At 38.6% G+C, this 19,936-nt stretch overlaps 2 protein-coding genes across 3 annotated transcripts in view; one reads left to right on the forward strand and one right to left on the reverse strand.

The window, feature by feature from the left end:
• The window catches only part of LOC137293568 (uncharacterized), a 21,635-nt gene extending 17,560 nt beyond the window's left edge, over nucleotides 1-4,075 (reverse strand). Inside the window, exon 1 of one of the 2 annotated variants that reach the window (XM_067824200.1) lies at nucleotides 4,002-4,075. The gene's annotated coding sequence lies outside the window, so the exon portion shown is untranslated. Of the gene's footprint in view, nucleotides 1-3,814; nucleotides 3,870-4,001 lie in introns of those variants that run through there. The other variant, XM_067824198.1, reaches the window with a different exon arrangement.
• On the forward strand, nucleotides 4,076-18,853 carry LOC137293569 (zinc finger protein-like 1 homolog). Its single transcript, XM_067824201.1, has 6 exons — nucleotides 4,076-4,272; nucleotides 10,522-10,642; nucleotides 11,538-11,731; nucleotides 12,261-12,513; nucleotides 16,200-16,320; nucleotides 16,768-18,853. Exons 1-6 carry the CDS (start codon nucleotides 4,171-4,173, stop codon nucleotides 16,976-16,978), a joined length of 1,002 nt encoding a protein of 333 aa, XP_067680302.1. The 5' UTR covers nucleotides 4,076-4,170; the 3' UTR covers nucleotides 16,979-18,853.
• Nucleotides 18,854-19,936: the final 1,083 nt, after the last annotated feature.

Below are 19,936 nucleotides of genomic sequence, written 5' to 3' on the forward strand. Positions count from 1 at the left end.
TTGGATTCAATTTTCAGATTTTCACATTAGAAGAATTTTCAATTGTGTCATGCCAGGAGAGTCTGAATTTACAATTTTATAAAAAGTTTATGTTATTTTTAAGCCAATTTGCATTTGGAAAATTATGAATTGACCAGATGTGGGAAGCGCTTCATTGAGTATGTTATGCTTATTAGTTTTCCAGTTACAATTCCTCCATCTGCTTTTGAGCCAAACGGACTATACGGTCATTAAATTGATTTTACTAGCGCTTCAGTTACTGTTACGTAGCTTCATTACATGATCATCTAATTATCAATCATAGATGGTTTATATGTATAATAAAACACTCCTCCTCAATTATGGTTGGAAAAATAAGCCCTCAATCATAGAGTGGAGAGAAGGATGACCTCAAGTGCTACACTTTCTTGGTGTTACTTCTCCCCACCCTCTGGTCTTGGGTCTTACCAGTACTTCCCTAACCACAACCTTGGAGTTGTGCTTTATCCTACACATAAAATCAGGGCAAGTGGAAAATTAGTCAGTACAAGCTACTTTCTTAAAGTCATTTGCTCTTTGGCAAGTAGCTGTTAAAAATGCTGAGGATGATGTTGTCAGTGTCCAGGAACACATCAAGTTTATCAGCATTAAATATTTGTATGTGTTGACCGGTAAGACTGCTACCACCATGACCACCCCACTTGTCCAGGTTGATGATGTATACATAGTGCAATTAAGGGGAGTCATAGACATGTTTTTGGGAGCCAACTTCAGATTGGAACTTTCATCAAGACATCAACTGGGGTTGTTTAATAAGAACAAAAAACAAGGTAGGGCAGGTGAGGTATTTGATCATCAATGAGCAGCTAACTGGCAGACATTAAACTAACTAAGTAGTTTTAAGCAACAATAAATTACAAGTTTACATTATCTGAATGAAGGGCCCTGCAGCATTGCGTCAACAATGATACAAGCCTCTAAATTCGCAGTGTATTTGAGATCATTTGAGCGTCAGTTACTGCAAACCATAGTACTGTCACACTCTATAGTCAGTAAAAATCTTATTATTTCATCTAATTCTTCATTCAGTAATTTAATAATTGGTTGTCACTACTTGGACCATACACGGTTATGATTGATAAAATATTTTTGTCTATGGTTAGTTCAACTGTGATCATATTACCTTTTCTGTTGGTATTTATACTTTCAAACTACCATGAACATCAGAGACCCCGCTAGAGCTTAACAAAAGTTATAATTAGGATTACAACTTCTTAGATTCTTGCACTTTTGTTGGGTTGTGTCCCATCTTGGAATTGAAGCCTCGCCCTCACAGGCAGGTCTGACTATCTGTTTGACAATTGTGTTTGATAATGAACTGTCAGTGCCTTTCGTCTCAACAATGGCTAGAAAATCCTTACTTCACTGTATGTTTTCTCAGCAGAAAATGTGTTTACTGTGAGAATAGGAGACAGCCCTATATAACAACCATGATGACTGGGTGCTGCACTACAGAGACATTTAACTATTTAATTGATATTGAAGATAAAGTTGTCTTTTAGAAGTTAGTTAAGTCTTTTACAGTTGTTCGTGAGATTAGTGAATGTGTTGTATATAAAGATTATCTGTATCGTCTACTTTCGCACTTCTAGGTCCCCAAATGCCAAATAACTCTGCCCAGAGACCATATAATAGATTCTATTATATGGTCTCTGCTCTGCCTAACTTAAAGGGGCACTGATGCGGAGCAATTTCCGTGGACTGGTGTAAACTTTTGTTATTGTTTTTCTCCCATGCGTACCCGGATGATATCCCAGAATTCGTGACTGGTTCGTGACCTCTGCTGCGCATTCCGTAAGCGCAATTGATAGTTTAATTATTGACAGATCAACTTAGGTGAAGTCATTTTTACTTCATAACAAATGTATTATGAAAACAAATGAAACACTTTGAAGGTTAATCATCTGCCAATGGTAGAAATGGTAAAAAAACTATTAGGACGGAAAAGTAACGAAGCCAATGTACGTCTCTATATTTTGTCTCATAACCCTAATTGGTTTATTGGCATATTTGTATGATTCTGAAAATTAATAAAAGAACACACGATCTGCTTATACTCATAATAAATTTCTAACATAACAGCAACATTTACACATTGTATAGATTGCCAAGGTGGATCCTATTTCACACACATACGCGATCTAGTGTGTGTTTTCTGTCATACAGATTCTGCTGAATGCTACAACAAATAAATTAAAACAAAATGCAAATAATGAATGTAAAGCAGACTAATTGTATAACAACAATGTCAGGCTACTACCTTGTTCAGGAATGTATCCATCAATATCCACGTAAAAGAAATCGTATTCCATTCATCTGCAGCTGGTACATAATCCTGCTCTGTGTCGCGTGTCTTACAACTGTCTCATTTGCGAAAAAGTAACACATCGTTTCACGTCTTACGTTGGTGAAAACCAGATAAACCTCTCATTGGTCTCCCAAGATAGCACACCTGGCATCTAATTGTATGATGTCCACTATTCTAAGTAATTTAGTTAACCAATAATGAGCAATCAATTAATCAACGCAAGGGTGGTTCATTCTTTGAAGGGAGGATGTTGTTTTTGCACTCGCTCTTTACGACAGGGTGTCGTCATCTACACACACTGCCTTTTGACAAATCCGCTAGAAGATAAAAGTAATTAATCAATCAGTGTGTTATCGGTTAATCCTTTGATCGATGTTTGTTTTTGTAACTCAGCTGATAAACCCTCTTGCATCACTTACATGCACATATTACATAACATACAATACATTTGCCATTACAGACCTTAATTTGTAATGTTGAGTATTTACTCCAGACATTAATTCATTAACTGACCATTCAGAGAATGATGACAAATAACACGTGTAGGTTTACACCATCAAACGCGAGTTACAGCAAGGAGGATGTAATCTCTGTGTCGCATGCAGCCTGAAAACACTTATGGGCCGAAACTGTTCTGAGGATACCAACGGAATTTCGTTACATAAGGAATACACACAGGCATTTGCTGTGTACTTGGGTAAATAGGTGAAATAAGGGGTTTTTTTACGTAAGAAAATATTCAGATTTCTCTACCAAAGGCAAAGTCATCGTTTTTTGTTTACGAATTCAAATAAATCAACTGTGTTTTTATTATCATAAATAATAAACCATTGTAGCTACCATAGCTACCAAAATTTACGTATGATATTTGCTATCACAGCTGAGCCAACACTCAAAACTACCTATATATATAAAGCTTTGCAATCTTCCGTACTGAAACAAATGGCTTGCTACGTGCCTGTAGACATCATATTTTCATGTAACATGATTAAATATCGAGGTTAAAAACACAGAAATAGGATCAAATTGGATCAGTAACTATACCATCCAAGCATCCGAAAAGAACTACACTGCTGGGATATTTGGTTACGATCAGACAAGGAATACCATGGATATTTTTGAACAAATGGCATATGATGGGCATCAGGCCTCCTGACTGTTAAGGTGAAGAAATTCTGCTAATATGGACAGGAGCCCAGTTCCTTTGTCCGTCACGGTCGAAGGAGCGGGCGCTGACCAATTTGCGGTTTGGTTTCGTAATTCGACCGTTGGCGAGAAACATTATTCGCTCCGCATCAGTGCCCCTTTAAACATGGATGATTTTTTAAAGAAAAGACGCAACGTAAGTATGTGTTATAACCAAAACGCCCCCAATACTAGTACCGCGTCAGATCTACTTCCTTTAATATTAACAGAAAATAAGACTTAGTGACGACTATTGTTAACTGAGTGGTTATTAAGGCGCACCCTGCCAACCGGAAAAGACTATTATGGAAGACGCCATTTTGATTACAATCTCGCCGAGGACCTAGCAGACGAATTTCAATTCGATACATGTCTGATATAAATGAGTCACTATAGATGGATATATGGAGTTCTTGCACAAGAACTCATATGATGATTATTTTCTCAGGCTATTTAATTTGTCACTTACATCTGTAGAGTAATCACTAAAATGATGTAAATCTTTCAGACTAGTGTTGAATCACATGACTGGTCGCGAGACTCAGCGAGAATTCCACGCTGTAAATAACATGGCGACTTGTAGGAAGTTGACGTAGTTGTTCATACGATTTATGTGAATGCTGTAACATTTGTAAATTATGGGATTGTGTAAGTGTCCGAAACGGAAGGTCACCAACTTGTTCTGCTTTGAACATAGAGTGAACGTCTGTGAGAACTGCTTAGTGACTAATCACCAACAGGTATTTACTCCTTCGCATCTCAGACAAGTTAGGGTTTTGGTCACCCAGTCAGTGATAGTATGACAGTCCTCTGTGGGATTCTACGACTAATACAGTGTCATGTAAATGTTTGGATAATCTGAGTTATTGTATGAGAAATTTCTCGCAACTGCAAATCTTCTGTATATTTTGCACGACATGCCTCAGTCACTAGGCTCAACTGGCATTCTCGGGCTGTTTCAAGGTTTGCCTTATGATCGACATATACGGAAGACGGTTTACGTAGGTTTTAGGCATTGCTGTTCGGCTAAATGCTGTGCTTCATGCTACTAACAATGTCAGTATGCTCTTCTAATGATGTCATATTTACTCTCAAGGTTGTAAAGGGGTGTCTGCACAGGTACTGCATATCTCGTTCCCAACTATAAACAAACTCTCAAATCGCGAAAAAACCCCAAAAAACAACAACAACAACAAAAATCCCAACAAAAAAAAGTAAAATCTGAACAGAAGAATCTGTTAATCAGCCTAAAGGTTGATTTGACTGTACTTATGCGAATCGACTGATCTGGACGTAACAGGTAGTGTCAAGTTCAGTATCGATTTGTTTGATATACAGTGTTATTCTCTCTTACAAGTGTATTATATATTGCCTTATGTACTTATTATGCTGCACTATCATGTTTGCTATGCATACATTTGGACCAGAACAACATGTAATCTGATTGTACTTTCTTGTATAAGTGTATTAGGCACTACATACTGTACTTGTTATGTTAGCCTATTATGCAAACATTGTTATGTCATCAAACCTCAGTTACATACTTTTATAAATGCTCCATTGAAATGGATGGCGAATAGCCTGGTCATTCTTTCTCATACAGTTGTATCAGGCACTACCTGCTGTACTTGCTATGTTTGTCTGTTGTTATGTCATCAAACCACAGTTGCATACTTTTGTAAATGATCTACTGAATTGAATAGCCTGATTGTACTTCTTTGTATAAGTGTGTTAAACACTATCTGCGGTATTTGTTGTGCTAGTCTATTATGCCAACATTGTTATGCCATCAAACCAGGGTTATATACCTGTATAAATGCTCCACTGAAATGATAGGCACTACCTATGGTACTTGTTAATGTTATGCTAGTCTATTATGCCAACATTGTCATGCCATCAAACCAGGGTTATATACCTGTATAAAGGCTCCACTGAAATGATAGGCACTACCTATGGTACTTGTTAATGTTATGCTAGTCTATTATGCCAACATTGTCATGCCATCAAATCACAGTTGTATGTATTGTAAATTCTCCACTGCCATTAATAAAAATGTGAATAAAATAGAAAAAGTTCTGTATTATCCCGTCAAAAACGATAAACATTTCCCTACTAACAAACCTTGGATTAGAATTGAAATGAAAGAGCTTCTCAATGACAAGAAGCACGCATTCTGTGCAAGAGACAGAACTCAAGTGAAAGATTTACGAAATATCAAACGTGTGACTAAAAATGTAAACTTAATTGCAAAAAGAGAATAGAAAAGGTGTTTCAAAGTAATAACTTGAAAGCAGCTTGGAATGGAATATAACCTTGATTGACAACAACAGTAAATGTAAACTCCTGAACATTCAAAATACTGTTTTATTTTAGAGAGATCTCAATCAGTTCTACTCAAGATTTGATGTACATAAATTCTCTCAGACAAGAAATGCCTTCATTCAAAGCCTACCAGAAGAAGATACTTTTTTACTCACCGACCTTGATGTGATGCTACCATTTGGGAAGATTATTAGTCAGAAATCAATTGGCCCTGATGAAATACCTGGCTTTGCACTACAAGAATGTTGTAAACAGTTGTGCGGGATATGCAGAGTGATGTTTCAGATGTCTGTCAACGCCCATTATATGCTAACAGTTTGAAAAACATTGCATATAATTCCTATTCCCCAAAAGTCAAAACCTTCAATAATTAATGACTGCAGCCCAGTGGCACTTACTGCAATAATCATGAAATGCTTTGAGCAAATAATCTTAAACTTAATTAAGCAAACTACTGGACAACAAATGGACCTGTACAATTTGCTTACAGGGCTGGACACAGGGTAGAAGATGCACTCATTTCACTGTTGCATAAAATCTATATATATCTCGAGAAGTCAAAATCTTATGTAAAAATCCTCTATGGGGACATCACCTCTGCTTTCAACACAATCCAGCCACATTTAATAATAGGAAATTATTCAACATGAATGTAAATAATAACATCAAGTAGGTGGAGGTCTTCTTCAGAGTTAACGAATGGTGTTTCATAGTAACAGGACATTGGGTCCTGTAAGCTTCACATGTCTGTCTGACCCACTGAAAATTCACAGGACCCACAGAATAAAATTAAACACATTTTTCAGATTTAACATTTCTCATAACTGGCATTGAAATTATTAACATTATATAATGACAAACGTTATAAACATAAATTTATAAACAGTGAACAAGTGTGGCATGCCATATATAACAACTTCAGACAAAGTTACTGTGATATATTCAGTCAGACACTGGGGCCAGCAGGTTGGGAACTTCTGTCTGACCGTTGGCAGTTCTGCCGGATTTGTCAGAGGGTCAGACACTATTCGTGAACACTGCTTCTTAATTAACCAACATGTTTGGGTCGCTTCAACACTTTCAGATTAGTCTTGTGAGTATGGGTGCTCCTCAAGGCTGTGTTCTGTCGCCAGTCCTCTTCACACTTTATACAAATGACTGTATATCTCATTTATCAACCTGTTTAAATTTCAGATTTGTTGCTGTTGATGCTTTGGTTGGGTTTATTCATCAGTCAGAGTTAATATTATTTTTCCTTATCCTGACTCATGCTTATATGCTTATCTTCTCCCTTTATGTGATAATGGATCACTTGAAATCCCTTGAAGTTCCCTTCTTTTGAAGCGGACGTACAATACCGTCACCCATAGGAAGCCTACCGTTTTCCTGCCACATCGCTCACATCACCAGTCCTGCTTGTCACTCTCTCCTCTATCGCCTGATGCAATGGTTGGAGTCAACATGAGTCCAGACACAGCATTGAATATCCTTTTATATTTCGGTCCTTTACACAAAATTTAGTGTTGTACAGCTTTGCTCTGTATAAATTATCTTTACAATATGAAATTATTGATAAAGTTACATAGTTTTATCTCCCCGGCATGTTTTTTATCCCCCTCCGTCCGTCCGTAATCATTTTGTTTCCGGAGCATAACTCAGAAACTGTTCAATATTTTTAGACCAAACTTGATAGATATAATAATCTTAACCTGTAGTTGTGCCTTTTGCTATTTACAGAGTTTTGGCATTTTTGGTTATTTTTTGTTTTTCCATGGAACATTTTGGTGTTAGTCTAATGGTCGGGCGGGCTTCGTTTCCAGAGAAGAACTCAAAAACCGTTGAATATTTTTCAGCAAAACTTGGTAGATATGTGTGGCAGGTGCCAAAGTGGTGCCTTTTGCTATGTACAGGTTTTTGTGATTTATTTTTTTCTTGGTTACCATCTAAATGTTTCGGGCTTCCTCTCAAACTGGAGGGATGGGCTTGGTTTCCGGGGCAAAAAAAAAAAACGTACAATATTTTTCTGCAAAACTTGGTAGATATATCAATCAGAACCTAAAGTGGTGCCTTTTGCTCTTTACAGGTTTTTGTGATTTCTTAGTTTCTCGGTTTCCATGGAAACGTTTCGTACTTAGTCTAAAAAATGAGGGGTGTGTTTCGTTTCTGGAGCAGAACTCAAAAACTTCTTAATATCTGTCAGTGTTACTTGGCAGATATGTGTGACAGACCCCAAAGTGGTGCCTTTTGCTATTTACAGGTTTTTGTGATATATTATTTTCTCGGTTTCTGTGGAAACATTTTGGACTTTGTCTCAAATTGGAGAGATGGGCCTCTTTTCCAGAGCAGAACTCAAAACCCGAACAATATTTCTCTGCAAAACTAGTAGATATATCAATCAGAACCTTTAGTGCTGTCTTTTGCTATGTACAGGATCTTGTGATTTATTATTTTCTCGGGGGCGGTGGGGTAGCCTAATGGTTAAAGCGTTCGCTCATCACGCCGAAAACCCGGGTTCGATTCCCCATATGGGTACAATGTGTGAAGCCCATTTTCTTGTGTCCCCTGCTGTGATATCGCTGGAATATTGCTAAAAGCGGCGTTAAACCAAACTCACTCACTCACTCACTATTATTTTCTCGGTTTCCATGAAACGTTCAGACTTAGCCTGAAAAGTGAGAGGTGTGTTTCATTTCCAGAGCGGAACTCAAAAACTTCTTAATATCTGTCAGAAAAACTTGGCAGATATATGTTGCAGACCCCAAAATGGTGCCTTTTGGTTTTTAAAGGTTTGTGTGATGTATTATTTTCTTGGTTTCCTTGGAAACGTTTCAGACTTAGTCTCAAAATGGAGGGATGGGCTTCGTTCCCAGAGCACAACTCAAAAACCACTTCATATCTTTCAAAAGATCTTGGCAGATATATGAGACAGATCTTGAAATTGTGACTTTGCTGATTACAGATATATGGCATTTATAGTTTTCATGAATTCCATGGAAACAATTCAAACTTAGTCTTAAAAAAACAGTGAGTAACAATGAGATGATTTGTCCTTTCAAAAATGTGAGTCCCGGGGGGATATGTCATCTTCTGATGACTTTTGTTATGTATGGTCTCTCAAGTCATGTCTGGCAATTCAATTCTTATTGCGTCTGGTAGCCATGTGCTAACTACTGCTGATATTCAGATTTATAGTGAATCACCAGACATACCCCGGGAGCGCAGTTGGGATAGCAGGATGCTAGATGATTTATATATCATCACGTTCCAGTCAACGAGAAGCCGAGTTCGGCTGGATGTGATGCTCCCATCTCACAGATGAATTTGGAAGAACAGGACCACACTACCACTGTTATAGTTCCCAAAGGGTGTGGAGTACTGGGCGTACTTAAATAACAGTCGACAGAATCCAGTGTGGCCTGACCCATGGTCATTTCTTTGGGATTCTGTAAGCATAATAAGCTGGCGGAATAGAATGCCTCCGATTGGTGGGTAGACCATTCATGTGCAGATCAACAAAATCTGCCACTCGCCCATATCAAACAGGAAAGACTATCGAGAAGTTGAGTTGCAGTTCCCCTAGTGCATATAGTAGGGGTCTTCGGGTTTGGGCGTTTCTCTCTTCTTGCCAACCTTTGGTGCGACTGGTATGTAGGCTGGTGTGCTGCAGTGCTTCCATTGGCCGATGGAAGGACGGCGGCCATCGAAATGTAGACCCATCTACTTCACTTCCACCATCTGCCTCACCCTCTGGATATCGAAATGGCTCTCTTCTTCCTCCTCTTTCTGCTCCTCTTCGTTGTCATAGACGTCTAGTCCAGACAAGACATCTACCAACATATTTGCGGTTTGCTTCGTCTTGATCTTCCCCATGCGGTTGTACAAGTCTTGGAAGGCCGGCAATGTGCGACTGGGTATTGCCACTTTTGATGTGTCTTGAGTCACCTTTTCACAACAGTTTGACGACCTGTACTTCTGGTGCTTCTTCTTCAACTGATGGCGCGGTTTTGGCTGCGGACAGCTCACCTCAAAGTGCACATATTTCTTGGACTTGGTCTTCTGACAGTTCTCTTGTTGAGGCATGTTGACTTTTCTCCTCTATATTTTCCATACTTCCTATAAGTCTAAATACAAGTACCTATTTTGGAAAAGCACTGCTTTTCCTGCATCCAAATGCTAACCAATGTGCGAAACCTAAAATACCCTCACAATCCCGGGAATGTGTTGGATTTTGCTATAGTTTGCTTGTAGATGTGGATGATATCCACTATTTTACTATCTTCTACAAACTCTTGAAAGTACTGCAAATACAGTTCCAGAAACTGGTGAGGGACCAGGTAGCACTGGTAGATGGTGAGGCCTGATTCTCGTATAGCTGGCTTGCGATATGTGGTACTTCCTCTTCTCTTCCGGAAGGGACAAGACCAGATCTCGGCATAGGTGTCATGCGATGGCTTGGTTCCTGGCATTTTGTCTATAGCCATGCACCCGCAATCTCTGCTACTATATTATGATTTTGTTATGATTCATCATTGTATTCTGATAAGCCTGACACTGTGTACATACCTTAAATTGTGTTTCATCATATGCTTGTATTGGCTCTTTGAATGCAAGACAAATTTCCCTTGCAGGACAATAAAGTTCATCTCATGTCAATTGCTGTGTTTCAGTGCATAGTGCAGTCGTATCTCCAGTGGCTCCAGGACAGTGACTACAGCCCCCTGTGTCCCTTGTGCCAGCAGGACTTGAGTAGTGAGGAGCTGGGCCAGTGTGTCAGACTCGTCTGCTATGGTAGGACTCATTAAACTTGTGTTAACGCTTTGTAATTAATGCCATCTTAAATTTGCTTCAAGATGTCGCAGTCTCCAAACTTTTATTTTAAGTCAGAAGTGAGAGCCTTGTAAAATATTCCCTGTGGTCTGGTACACTGAGGTTCCTCATGATGCAGAAAACCTGTGACGCAGTGTGAAGTGAAAATATGCTTAAAAAACAAACACTGTGTCTGTTCTGATGCAGTAAAATCACTAACATAACCTACACAATTCAGTGCTATATGGTAATAAATGTAACTTAAATGATTTTTTATTTCTAATTCTGAAGTTCACATGATAATTCTTTTGATTGACTTGGAGGCATATGCCTAAAAAAATAATTATTAGGTGACATTTGATTATCTTTTTAAATTGTTTGACCCCCAAATTTGTATTTTGACTCCTCCCTAAATTTGCAGAGTCATCGTGAGCCCCAGATGTAAATGTTTAGGGGAATCACGTGAGTTGTTAACAGCACATATAACAATATTTAATGAAAATGGTGTTGAAAGCTGTGTTAGGGTTATAAAAGGTTAGGGCTGATACCGTGGAGTTACTTATGATTACAACTGACAGTTGATAAACACTTTTAGATAAAGGTAGAATCTGACACCAAACTGACAGACAAGGAAGAAAATGTCTGTGTATGACAGATCTTGACTAGTGAAATGTCATCCTTTTGCAGGACATTTCTTCAGTATGTCTGGTTAGTCAAACTAGATAGATTCTTGGTAACATATGTATTGCAGATTTATTTCAGTGTCTATCATTGCAGATGTTCAGTTAGTAGAATGGTCAAAGGACAAACAATGATTGTGGCATGTTTATCAGACGTTACCAAGAATTACCAAGTAAATGAATTTTGACATTTACAGATGTGTTCCACTGGGGGTGCATTAACCAATATGCCCAGCGTCTCCCAGCAAACACAGCCCCTGCTGGCTACACCTGCCCCACATGCAGGGTAGGGATCTTCCCCCCAACTAACAATGTGTCACCTGTTGCTGACCAGCTCAGGAACATGCTCTCCAAGGTCAACTGGGCACGTGCTGGGCTGGGACTACCTTTGGTGAGTTCACCTAAAGATTTCTGATACGAGCATGTTTCATCACTTCCTAAGGTGACATTTAGAAGCTTGTATGATGAATTGGAACACTTTTTATGGATAGACAACTTCTTTATTTGAGTGAATGCGACGTTTCAATGAAGATCCTATCGTATATACATGGAGAAATATATATTTGAGAGGTATTTGAGTTTATACAATAGACAAGGTTTATGTACAGTGTGTTGACATGAGGCTTGTGATAAGTAACGATGAAGTCAGTACACAAAGGATGGGTTATTCTTGATTAGGCTTGATGATAAGCTGTAGGGATGTAATAACCATCTGTTGATTGTTAGGTTGAGTCAGTTGATGTTGATTGTCTCTAAGTGTTTTCATCAAACAATTCAACGTGACAGTGTCTATCCAATGTTCATCTTCATGTTTCATCACTGTTGAATTTGGAAGAAGTGATGACTCTAATACAGGTTTGAGGATCTGCTCTCTATATTACACCCCATACATGTACAGTGATTATGCATTTCTTTCACAGATTGAAGAAGCTGATTTCCCAGCTCCACCTGCAGTGAAAAATTCAGATAATGCTCCACTTAGAGCCGAGGCTGCTCTTACTGCCAGTCCTCCCCTTTCAGCTAGCCCTAACTACTCCCGCCCTAGTGCACAGGTCAGCCCTTACACCAGCACCCCTACCACTGCCTCGGTAGCAGCAGCCTCAGGGCACAGCGTCATTGGGGTGGATGCTGGCACATCAGTCAGGGGGCAGGACAGAGGTTCCAGTTATGGAAGTAAGATCTGGAATCAACATGTACTTGTACACAATACCGAGTACATGGTTGCTCATTCTTCTTCATGTCCTAGTATCAGTTTATGTAACTCTGTGCATACCTACTTTAATTAGTGTAGGGGAATTTTGTTTTTGTTTTGAAATTCAAAATTGAGTTTGTTGTTATAGTGCTGTTGGAAATAGGAAAAGCAAAGATTTTTCATGTTTATCTCTACAGTTTATGTAGTTGTTATGCAAAAGTGTGAAATAAGTATTAAACTAGGTTCGACCTAACTAAAGTTACAGACTTTACTGAAAAGATAAGCGCAAAAATGAGCAATGTGGATTTTTCCAAAGTCCAAAGCAACTTATTTGGAACAGACCAGAGCTTTCTGCAAATTAGTGTGCGATAATATTGTATTATAAAGGACACTTTTTAAATACCCATTTTTTTTTAGACTCTTCTTTATCATTAACAATAGCTGTCCTAAAGAATAACTTTTGTGCTGAAACTATTAAGGATGTAGTTGCCATGGAGTCTCACTATCACCATGGAAAAAACCAGGTAAGGAAAGAGGTAGGAGGGGTCATCTCAAAAGTAAATCCAGGACTGGTGTCAAAGACGATGATTGAGTCAGGCTGGGGGGAATAGAGGTATCAGCTGGGAGATGATGATCCTTTAGGGAAATTAAACTGGGGAAATACATCATAAATATAGAAAAACATCATAACAATTTACCAATAATATCTAGTCCTGTTGATCTCTGGGTGGTCATGCCACCTCTATATTTCGAGCCATACAATACAGTGCTCTTCTATGATTATCTTAACATAAACTTTGTGAAAGGAAGACACATAAGATGTTAATCAATAGATGCGACATATTCAACAAAAAAATGTGTAAAATATCTTTGAGATGACCCCTTGCGCAGGTCTATGTCAGTTGAGTGGACTTTGTTGTCATACCTGACTGGACGACCTAATCGCCATCTACTGTCTCATCATTTGTTTTCAGCAGCTACAATGTATTCATATTTTTGCTCAGTTTTTATTAGCAAACATGCTTTTTTGGATATCCTCTTACGCATCCCACTGAATGCCAAATTAGGCCAAAGTGAGTTATTTTGACATGCCCTATTTACAGTTGTAAGTTAGGCCGAAGTGAGTTATTTTGACATGTCCTATTTACAGTTGTGTAAATTTGAAGGATACAGAGTAAAAGCTGATAAACAGTTTTTTCTATTTCCGACAGCACGTTAGTGATGTATTCTGTATGTGTGGCCTGTTGTCTGAAACTTTGTGTTTGGATATCAGTGAAGTTACTTAACAGTTTGGTTGAGAACCAGAGATGATTAGAATTCTTTAAACGCATCCATATTATGTGCATAGAGGCGTGCATTAATTAGAAACAGTGTTAAAAAGACCCTACCCTAGTCTGTATAAAAGGAAAGGGATCTAACAACAAAACCACTGCCCCCGTCAGCTGCAAATGGTCACAAATGGATCATTATTTCAAAAGTTATATGCCACGACTCACTGAAAACAGCTACGTCCTCAACTCCATGCCAAAATCATGGATCAGACAAGACAGTGAAAAAATACCTTTAAAATTCGTTTGTTAATTCCAGCCATGTTTACAGCACCTATGTAGGGCTAGAATCGATTGACAGCAGCATTCAACGGATCCATAAACCTATCACAACATCTGCACATTATTTCCTCAACAGTAAACAGGCATTTGCTTCACAACTTCAGCAATCAAGTATCACTAGTTGAGCATAGATGGCCTTAACGTTCAAGTTTTTTGTTTTCTGTGAGTTGTGGTATATAACTTTTGAAAAAAAACACTTGTAGCTCATTTTGTATGGAAATCATCTAGCTTTCAATCTGTAGACCTTGATGGAGCCTTAAGTATTATACATGGTGAAATCTAACTTTGATTGAGGAGAGGGTGGTTTTATCATTACATAGCTTTCTTTTTATATAGTACTAGGGTAGGGTCAATACACCTATGACCCATGAAGGTCCTGGGGTAGAATAGGCCTTCAGCTACACATGCTTGCCATAAATGGCAACTGTGCTTGTTGTAAGAAATGACTAACAGGATGCAGTGGTCAGGCTCGCTGACTTGGTTGACACGTCATCGGTTCCCAAATGCGCAGATCGATGCTCATGTTGTTGATCACTGGATTGTCTGGTCCAGACTCGATTATTTACAGACCATCACCATATAGCTGTAATATTGCTTGCAGCGTAAAACTATACTCACTCACTCCATACACCTGTATGTCTTTCTAAGACTGTTTCAAAGTGATACACACTCCTGTGGTTATATGTTTATTAAAGGTCACATGCAACCAAAAAATCAAACATAATTAAAACACAATTATCACTTATTCATGACTTACAATTTACATTGCTGCTTATAAGAACACAAGTAAACAAAGTTATAAGCTTACAATCGCGATTCAAAAGTGCAGTATTTTGTGCCTGGACTTATTCAAAATGAAGCCCTCGGGAGAGCAAACCCCGTCATAGCGGGTGGGTGTGCACTGAAGTGTAATGACGGCTTCCGATTGGCTGGTTCATTTGCTAATACACTGAGGGCTCATAGTGTGTTCAGAAAGATGATCTGTTTGGTGGGCAGTTTAGAGGTATGCTGGGTCACATGAAAGTAAGATTCTTTGTGGATAACAACTTCTTTTATTATACTTGATGCGTCGTTTCAGTATGGATTCATATACCTTGGTCAAACAAAATCATATACACTAGAAGTAGTTGTTTTCCATGAAAAATGTATATTGAGATGTTGGGTTTTGTAAATACATGTGCTCTGAATTTGCGATTGATCCAGTCAAAAATCATATCAGTAGAGATGGTGAACTACTGTGTGGCTGGAAACTGTCATTCATCCAAGTACAAAAAAGGACTTGAAACTTACAAGAGTTTGCACCAGTTTCTGTGTGATCCAGTCATCCAAGAAAAATGGATGTGGTTTGTTTGCAAGCCATAGACATAAAAACATGACATGTGTGCAAGGATCACACCTGCCTAATTACATAATGTGTCAGAGACAGGACTCGGGTGCATGAGTCCTAAATCAATTTATTTTGTTTATGGTGTATAGCCTGATAGGTGTTAAGTTCACATTTCATGCGGTCAGTAATTGAAGCTGTGTGTTGCACATCGTCTTTAGCAGACAGGCAGGCAGACATATAGGTGTCAAAAAACCAGACATTGAGCCTTCTCTGTGTTTTTTTTATGTAGGGGTAGATTATTTACTTGTTTATGTACACAACCAAGATTAGACTACTGCTCACGACCTCGGACTGTTTCAAGCTCCGTGAACCTATTCACTGCGCATGCATTATGGGTGTAGCGCTGCACAGCTGTTGAAACCACTTTTTCCCCCAGCGCTGGGTGAAATGTAGTGAATCGTTTGAACTCTGATTTCGCAGGCTATTTTTCGTGTTTTTTTTTCAACTTTATAGGTTGAATTGGCATTTTGGATGATTTGTTTTGGTAAGTGCATACTGAAAGGTATCAGAATCTGCAAAGTTGTGTTTTATGTTGCATGTGACCTTTAACAGATAAGAACTGCCTCTCAAAGAAGTTGAATTGAAATTGTTGGAAAGACAATTTTACTGTATATTGTCTAAATAAGATAAATGTTTTTGTTGTTACTGTGATTCTGCTTGAATATTTCAGTGGATCCCCGCAAACTGTTTGACACCACAAAGGGTGATGAAATATTCAACATGTCACATGATCATGATGAAGACAAGTACAAACGGAGATCTGCTTTCAACTGGATGGCCCACTGGTTTAAGTGAGTGACTGTATTTGCACTGATCATTGTCGAATTCTAAAGTTCTTGTCTGAGAGATTTTGTAGTTATAACTTTGTCTACATTACATGTAAAGCAATCTCTTGCTGTTCAGCTGAATCATAGTACTAATGGCAGTCTCAGTCCCAGACAGAACACTTCATCAAATGAATCCTCCAAACAAGCCTGCGTCTATGTGATCCTAGTTGTACACAACACTACAAGAGGTCCTCAGTTTTACATGATGCGTGATTGCTGCATGTTTGATGCAACAATTTTGTGAAGGACTCTCTAATGGTTGCGTTAGGTGCAGTGTAGGGTAAGGGTAGATGTTGTTAAGTTTGTCTGATTAAATTCTAGTTTGTAGGCTGTTGAAGCAAGTTACATACTTCCAAGTGAAAGCATCAGTGTTTGTAACTGACAACATGCCAATGTCTAATTCTTTGCCAGATCTGTTGACAAGAGGAAGAAGCATGACCCGAATGCTGTTCGGAAACGTTTTTTCTTGGTGCTTGTACTGGGCATCCTGGGGTTCATCACATTCATCATCATCTTGTCCAAGCTGGGCCGCAACGCTACTGACAACGATCCATTCCTTGACCCTCTGGCAAACCCCAACATCAAAGTGAATGAAAAGGAAATTATTGTTGGCAACAACTGATCAGTGGAGAAGATGTTGTGTGGTCACACAGAGCCATGTTGGCCACTGTCACATTGAGCCATGTTCCACACTATAATGCTGAGCCATGTTGGACAATGTTGCACTGTATGCTACCATGGCAGTGCAAGCACCCTGCCTTTGTATAAACCATGTTTATTGTCAGACTACATATTCTTAGATATGTAACAGAGGATGAAGTACTTTGAGAGACCTGGTATATTGCCAGGGAACCAGTGTTGGTATTGAGGGGTATTTAATGATATATTTCATTTCTGATGACAGATTATTGTGTTCTCATTCTCTCATTTGTCATTGATGATGTGTAGATTTGTGTATAGTTTTTCAGCATTCTGTATCATGGCTGAGCCTCTGTGGAACAAAGACAAAATGTGTTATTGTTTACACTAACCATGAATGTTTGGCATTTCCAAAGGTAAGCATTGTTTTTCCATAAGCAGGCACACCAGGATAGAATATTGTAATCCATGGTGCTGTCACTACTTGACATAAAGAGATATAATAATAAAGTCATGATCATTACTAGCTGCTACGTGAAATACACACAGATTCAGAATAATAGATCTTGATTTAAGGCCAGACCAGTTTATTCACAGATTTTTGTCCCTGGTAAACCTAAAGGCAGGAGGGGGATTAAAGTAATAGAAATAAATCACCAATCAAAGTAATATTCCTTCATAATACTCACATTATATTACATTTGACAATTTATGAAGTGTATAGTGTCCAAATGAAAAGATTTCTTGTAAAAGAACATGAGGACTTTATTTTTTGAGCAGGGAAAAATGTTTAATTTTTTTTTATTCTTGAAACATTACAGCAGGCAGATCCTTAAAACAAGAAATAGAATTGGTCTGACCTAAATTGGAATGAGAATGTCCAGGTAAAATAAATTATTCAATCAACATATAAGAATAAGTTGACTATTTAGTGCATTCTTTACTTTTGTTTTATGGTATGAAAAGATTGTGTCCCCAAATGGGCAGTGTAGCATTTCCCACCATCAAATCAATACTGGTTGCTACAGTGTTGCTACAGATATTGTTAAACTCATGGTATAGTTATTTATCAAAATTACCACTAATCATGTCTATGTTGGGCTTGTTTGTTGGAGTTGCCAGTCGTATTTCACAACTTCAGAGTCACATTTCATCTGCTGTTTACAAATTTGTTATTTTAACCAGTCATTACTCTGTTACCATGGTTTCAGCAAGAATAGTCTTTTCTGATTGTGTGTTTAGCTCCTGGGGAATTGTGTGTACAGGTATTGTGCTGCAGGTCTGTTGTGCTAGATGTTGTCGTGTCTGTGTGTGATGAGGGATGAGTGGCTTCATGCTGGGACGATGCTGCACTTCTGTTTTCATATGCATAATATGTATTAGCAAAGACCATTGCATTACAGTGAGTAATCTTATCTCAGCAGAGACAGGCTATATGCAGAAGAAACAGTATTTAGTGAGGGGGTTTTCTGAGTCAAGTTCACCACATGTCTAACTTGTGAGCCTAGCGGAGAGTACTGTACAGTGAATGGTACAGTACTGTACCAGTTTATGTGTACTTTCCGGAGCCCTGAGCAAAATTTAAAAAACAGAAGGGAGAACTCTGCAGTTCTGTCTTTTTCTAAAGGTTATCGGAAGAATGATGCGAGTGAACTTGAAGCAGTGACATTTTACTTCATTTGATTAGTTATGACATTGTATATTTAATAATATATTTAAATACTGTTTGATAATAACTGTTTCTTCTGTATAGTATGTAAATAAAAATTGGAGAAGTAACCGTTGCTGAGAAACATGGTGTTTATCTTAATGTATGAATGTGTATGAAACAATGGTGGAATAAACAAAATTTGACACAGGTGATGTGTTGTTCAAGCAAGAGATATCATGACAGGATTAACCCAAACATTAATACACACAGGGAGTCAGAATACGTCAAACCCAGTCATTGATACAGGTAGGTAATCACTGTACGTCTAACCCACTCTTTGATACACGTGGAGAATCACAGTATGTCAAACCCACTAATTGATACACGTAAAGAATCACAGTAGGTCAAACCCAACCATGTTACAAAAGGAATCACAGTACGTTAAACCCAGTCATTGATACACGTAAAGAATCACAATGTCAAACCCAGTCACCAATACACCTATGGAATCACAGTACATCAATCCCACACATTGATACGTGTTGGGAATCACAATATGTCAAACCCAGTCATTGATACACGTAGATTATCATAGTACGTCACACCCAGTCGTTGATACATGTAGAGAATCACCATACACCAAACCCAGTCACTGGTACACAGTGAACCACAGTACATCACACCCACTCATTGATACGCATGGGGAATCCTAATGCATTGAACCCAGTCACTGACACACATAAAGAATCACAGTACATCAAACCCAGTCATTGATACACGTAGAGAATCACAGTAAGTCAAACCCGCTCAATGACATGCGTAAAGAATTACAGTATGTCAAACCCACTCACTGATACACATGGGGAACCAAAGTACATCCAACCCACTCACTGATTATGTTGGGAGTCACAATATGTCAAACCCAGTCATTGATCCACGTGGAATCACAGAAATCCAACCCACTCACTGATTATGTTGGGAGTCACAATATGTCAAACCCAGTCATTGATCCACGTAAAGAATCACAGTACATCCAACCCACTCCTTGATGTATGTTGGGAGTCACAATATGTCAAACCCAGTCATTGATCCACGTGGAATCACAGTACATCCAACCCACTCCTTGATGTATGTTGGGAGTCACAATATGTCAAACCCAGTCATTGGTCCACGCGTAATCACAGTACATCCAACCCACTTCTTGATGTATGTCGGGCGTCACAATATGTCAAACCCAGTCATTGGTCCACGCGTAATCACAGTACATCCAACCCACTTTTGATGTATGTT

The sequence above is a fragment of the Haliotis asinina genome, chromosome 8 (genome assembly GCF_037392515.1).
Source record: "Haliotis asinina isolate JCU_RB_2024 chromosome 8, JCU_Hal_asi_v2, whole genome shotgun sequence".
NCBI lineage: Eukaryota > Metazoa > Mollusca > Gastropoda > Lepetellida > Haliotidae > Haliotis > Haliotis asinina.

Coding starts and splice junctions, on each gene's coding strand:
- LOC137293569 (XM_067824201.1), top strand. CDS start 4,171: ATGGGATTGTGTAAGTGTCCGAAACGGAAGGTCACCAACTTGTTCTGC. Junction 4,273..10,521: donor TAGTGACTAATCACCAACAG/GTATTTACTCCT, acceptor GCTGTGTTTCAG/TGCATAGTGCAGTCGTATCT. Junction 12,514..16,199: donor CAGAGGTTCCAGTTATGGAA/GTAAGATCTGGA, acceptor TGAATATTTCAG/TGGATCCCCGCAAACTGTTT.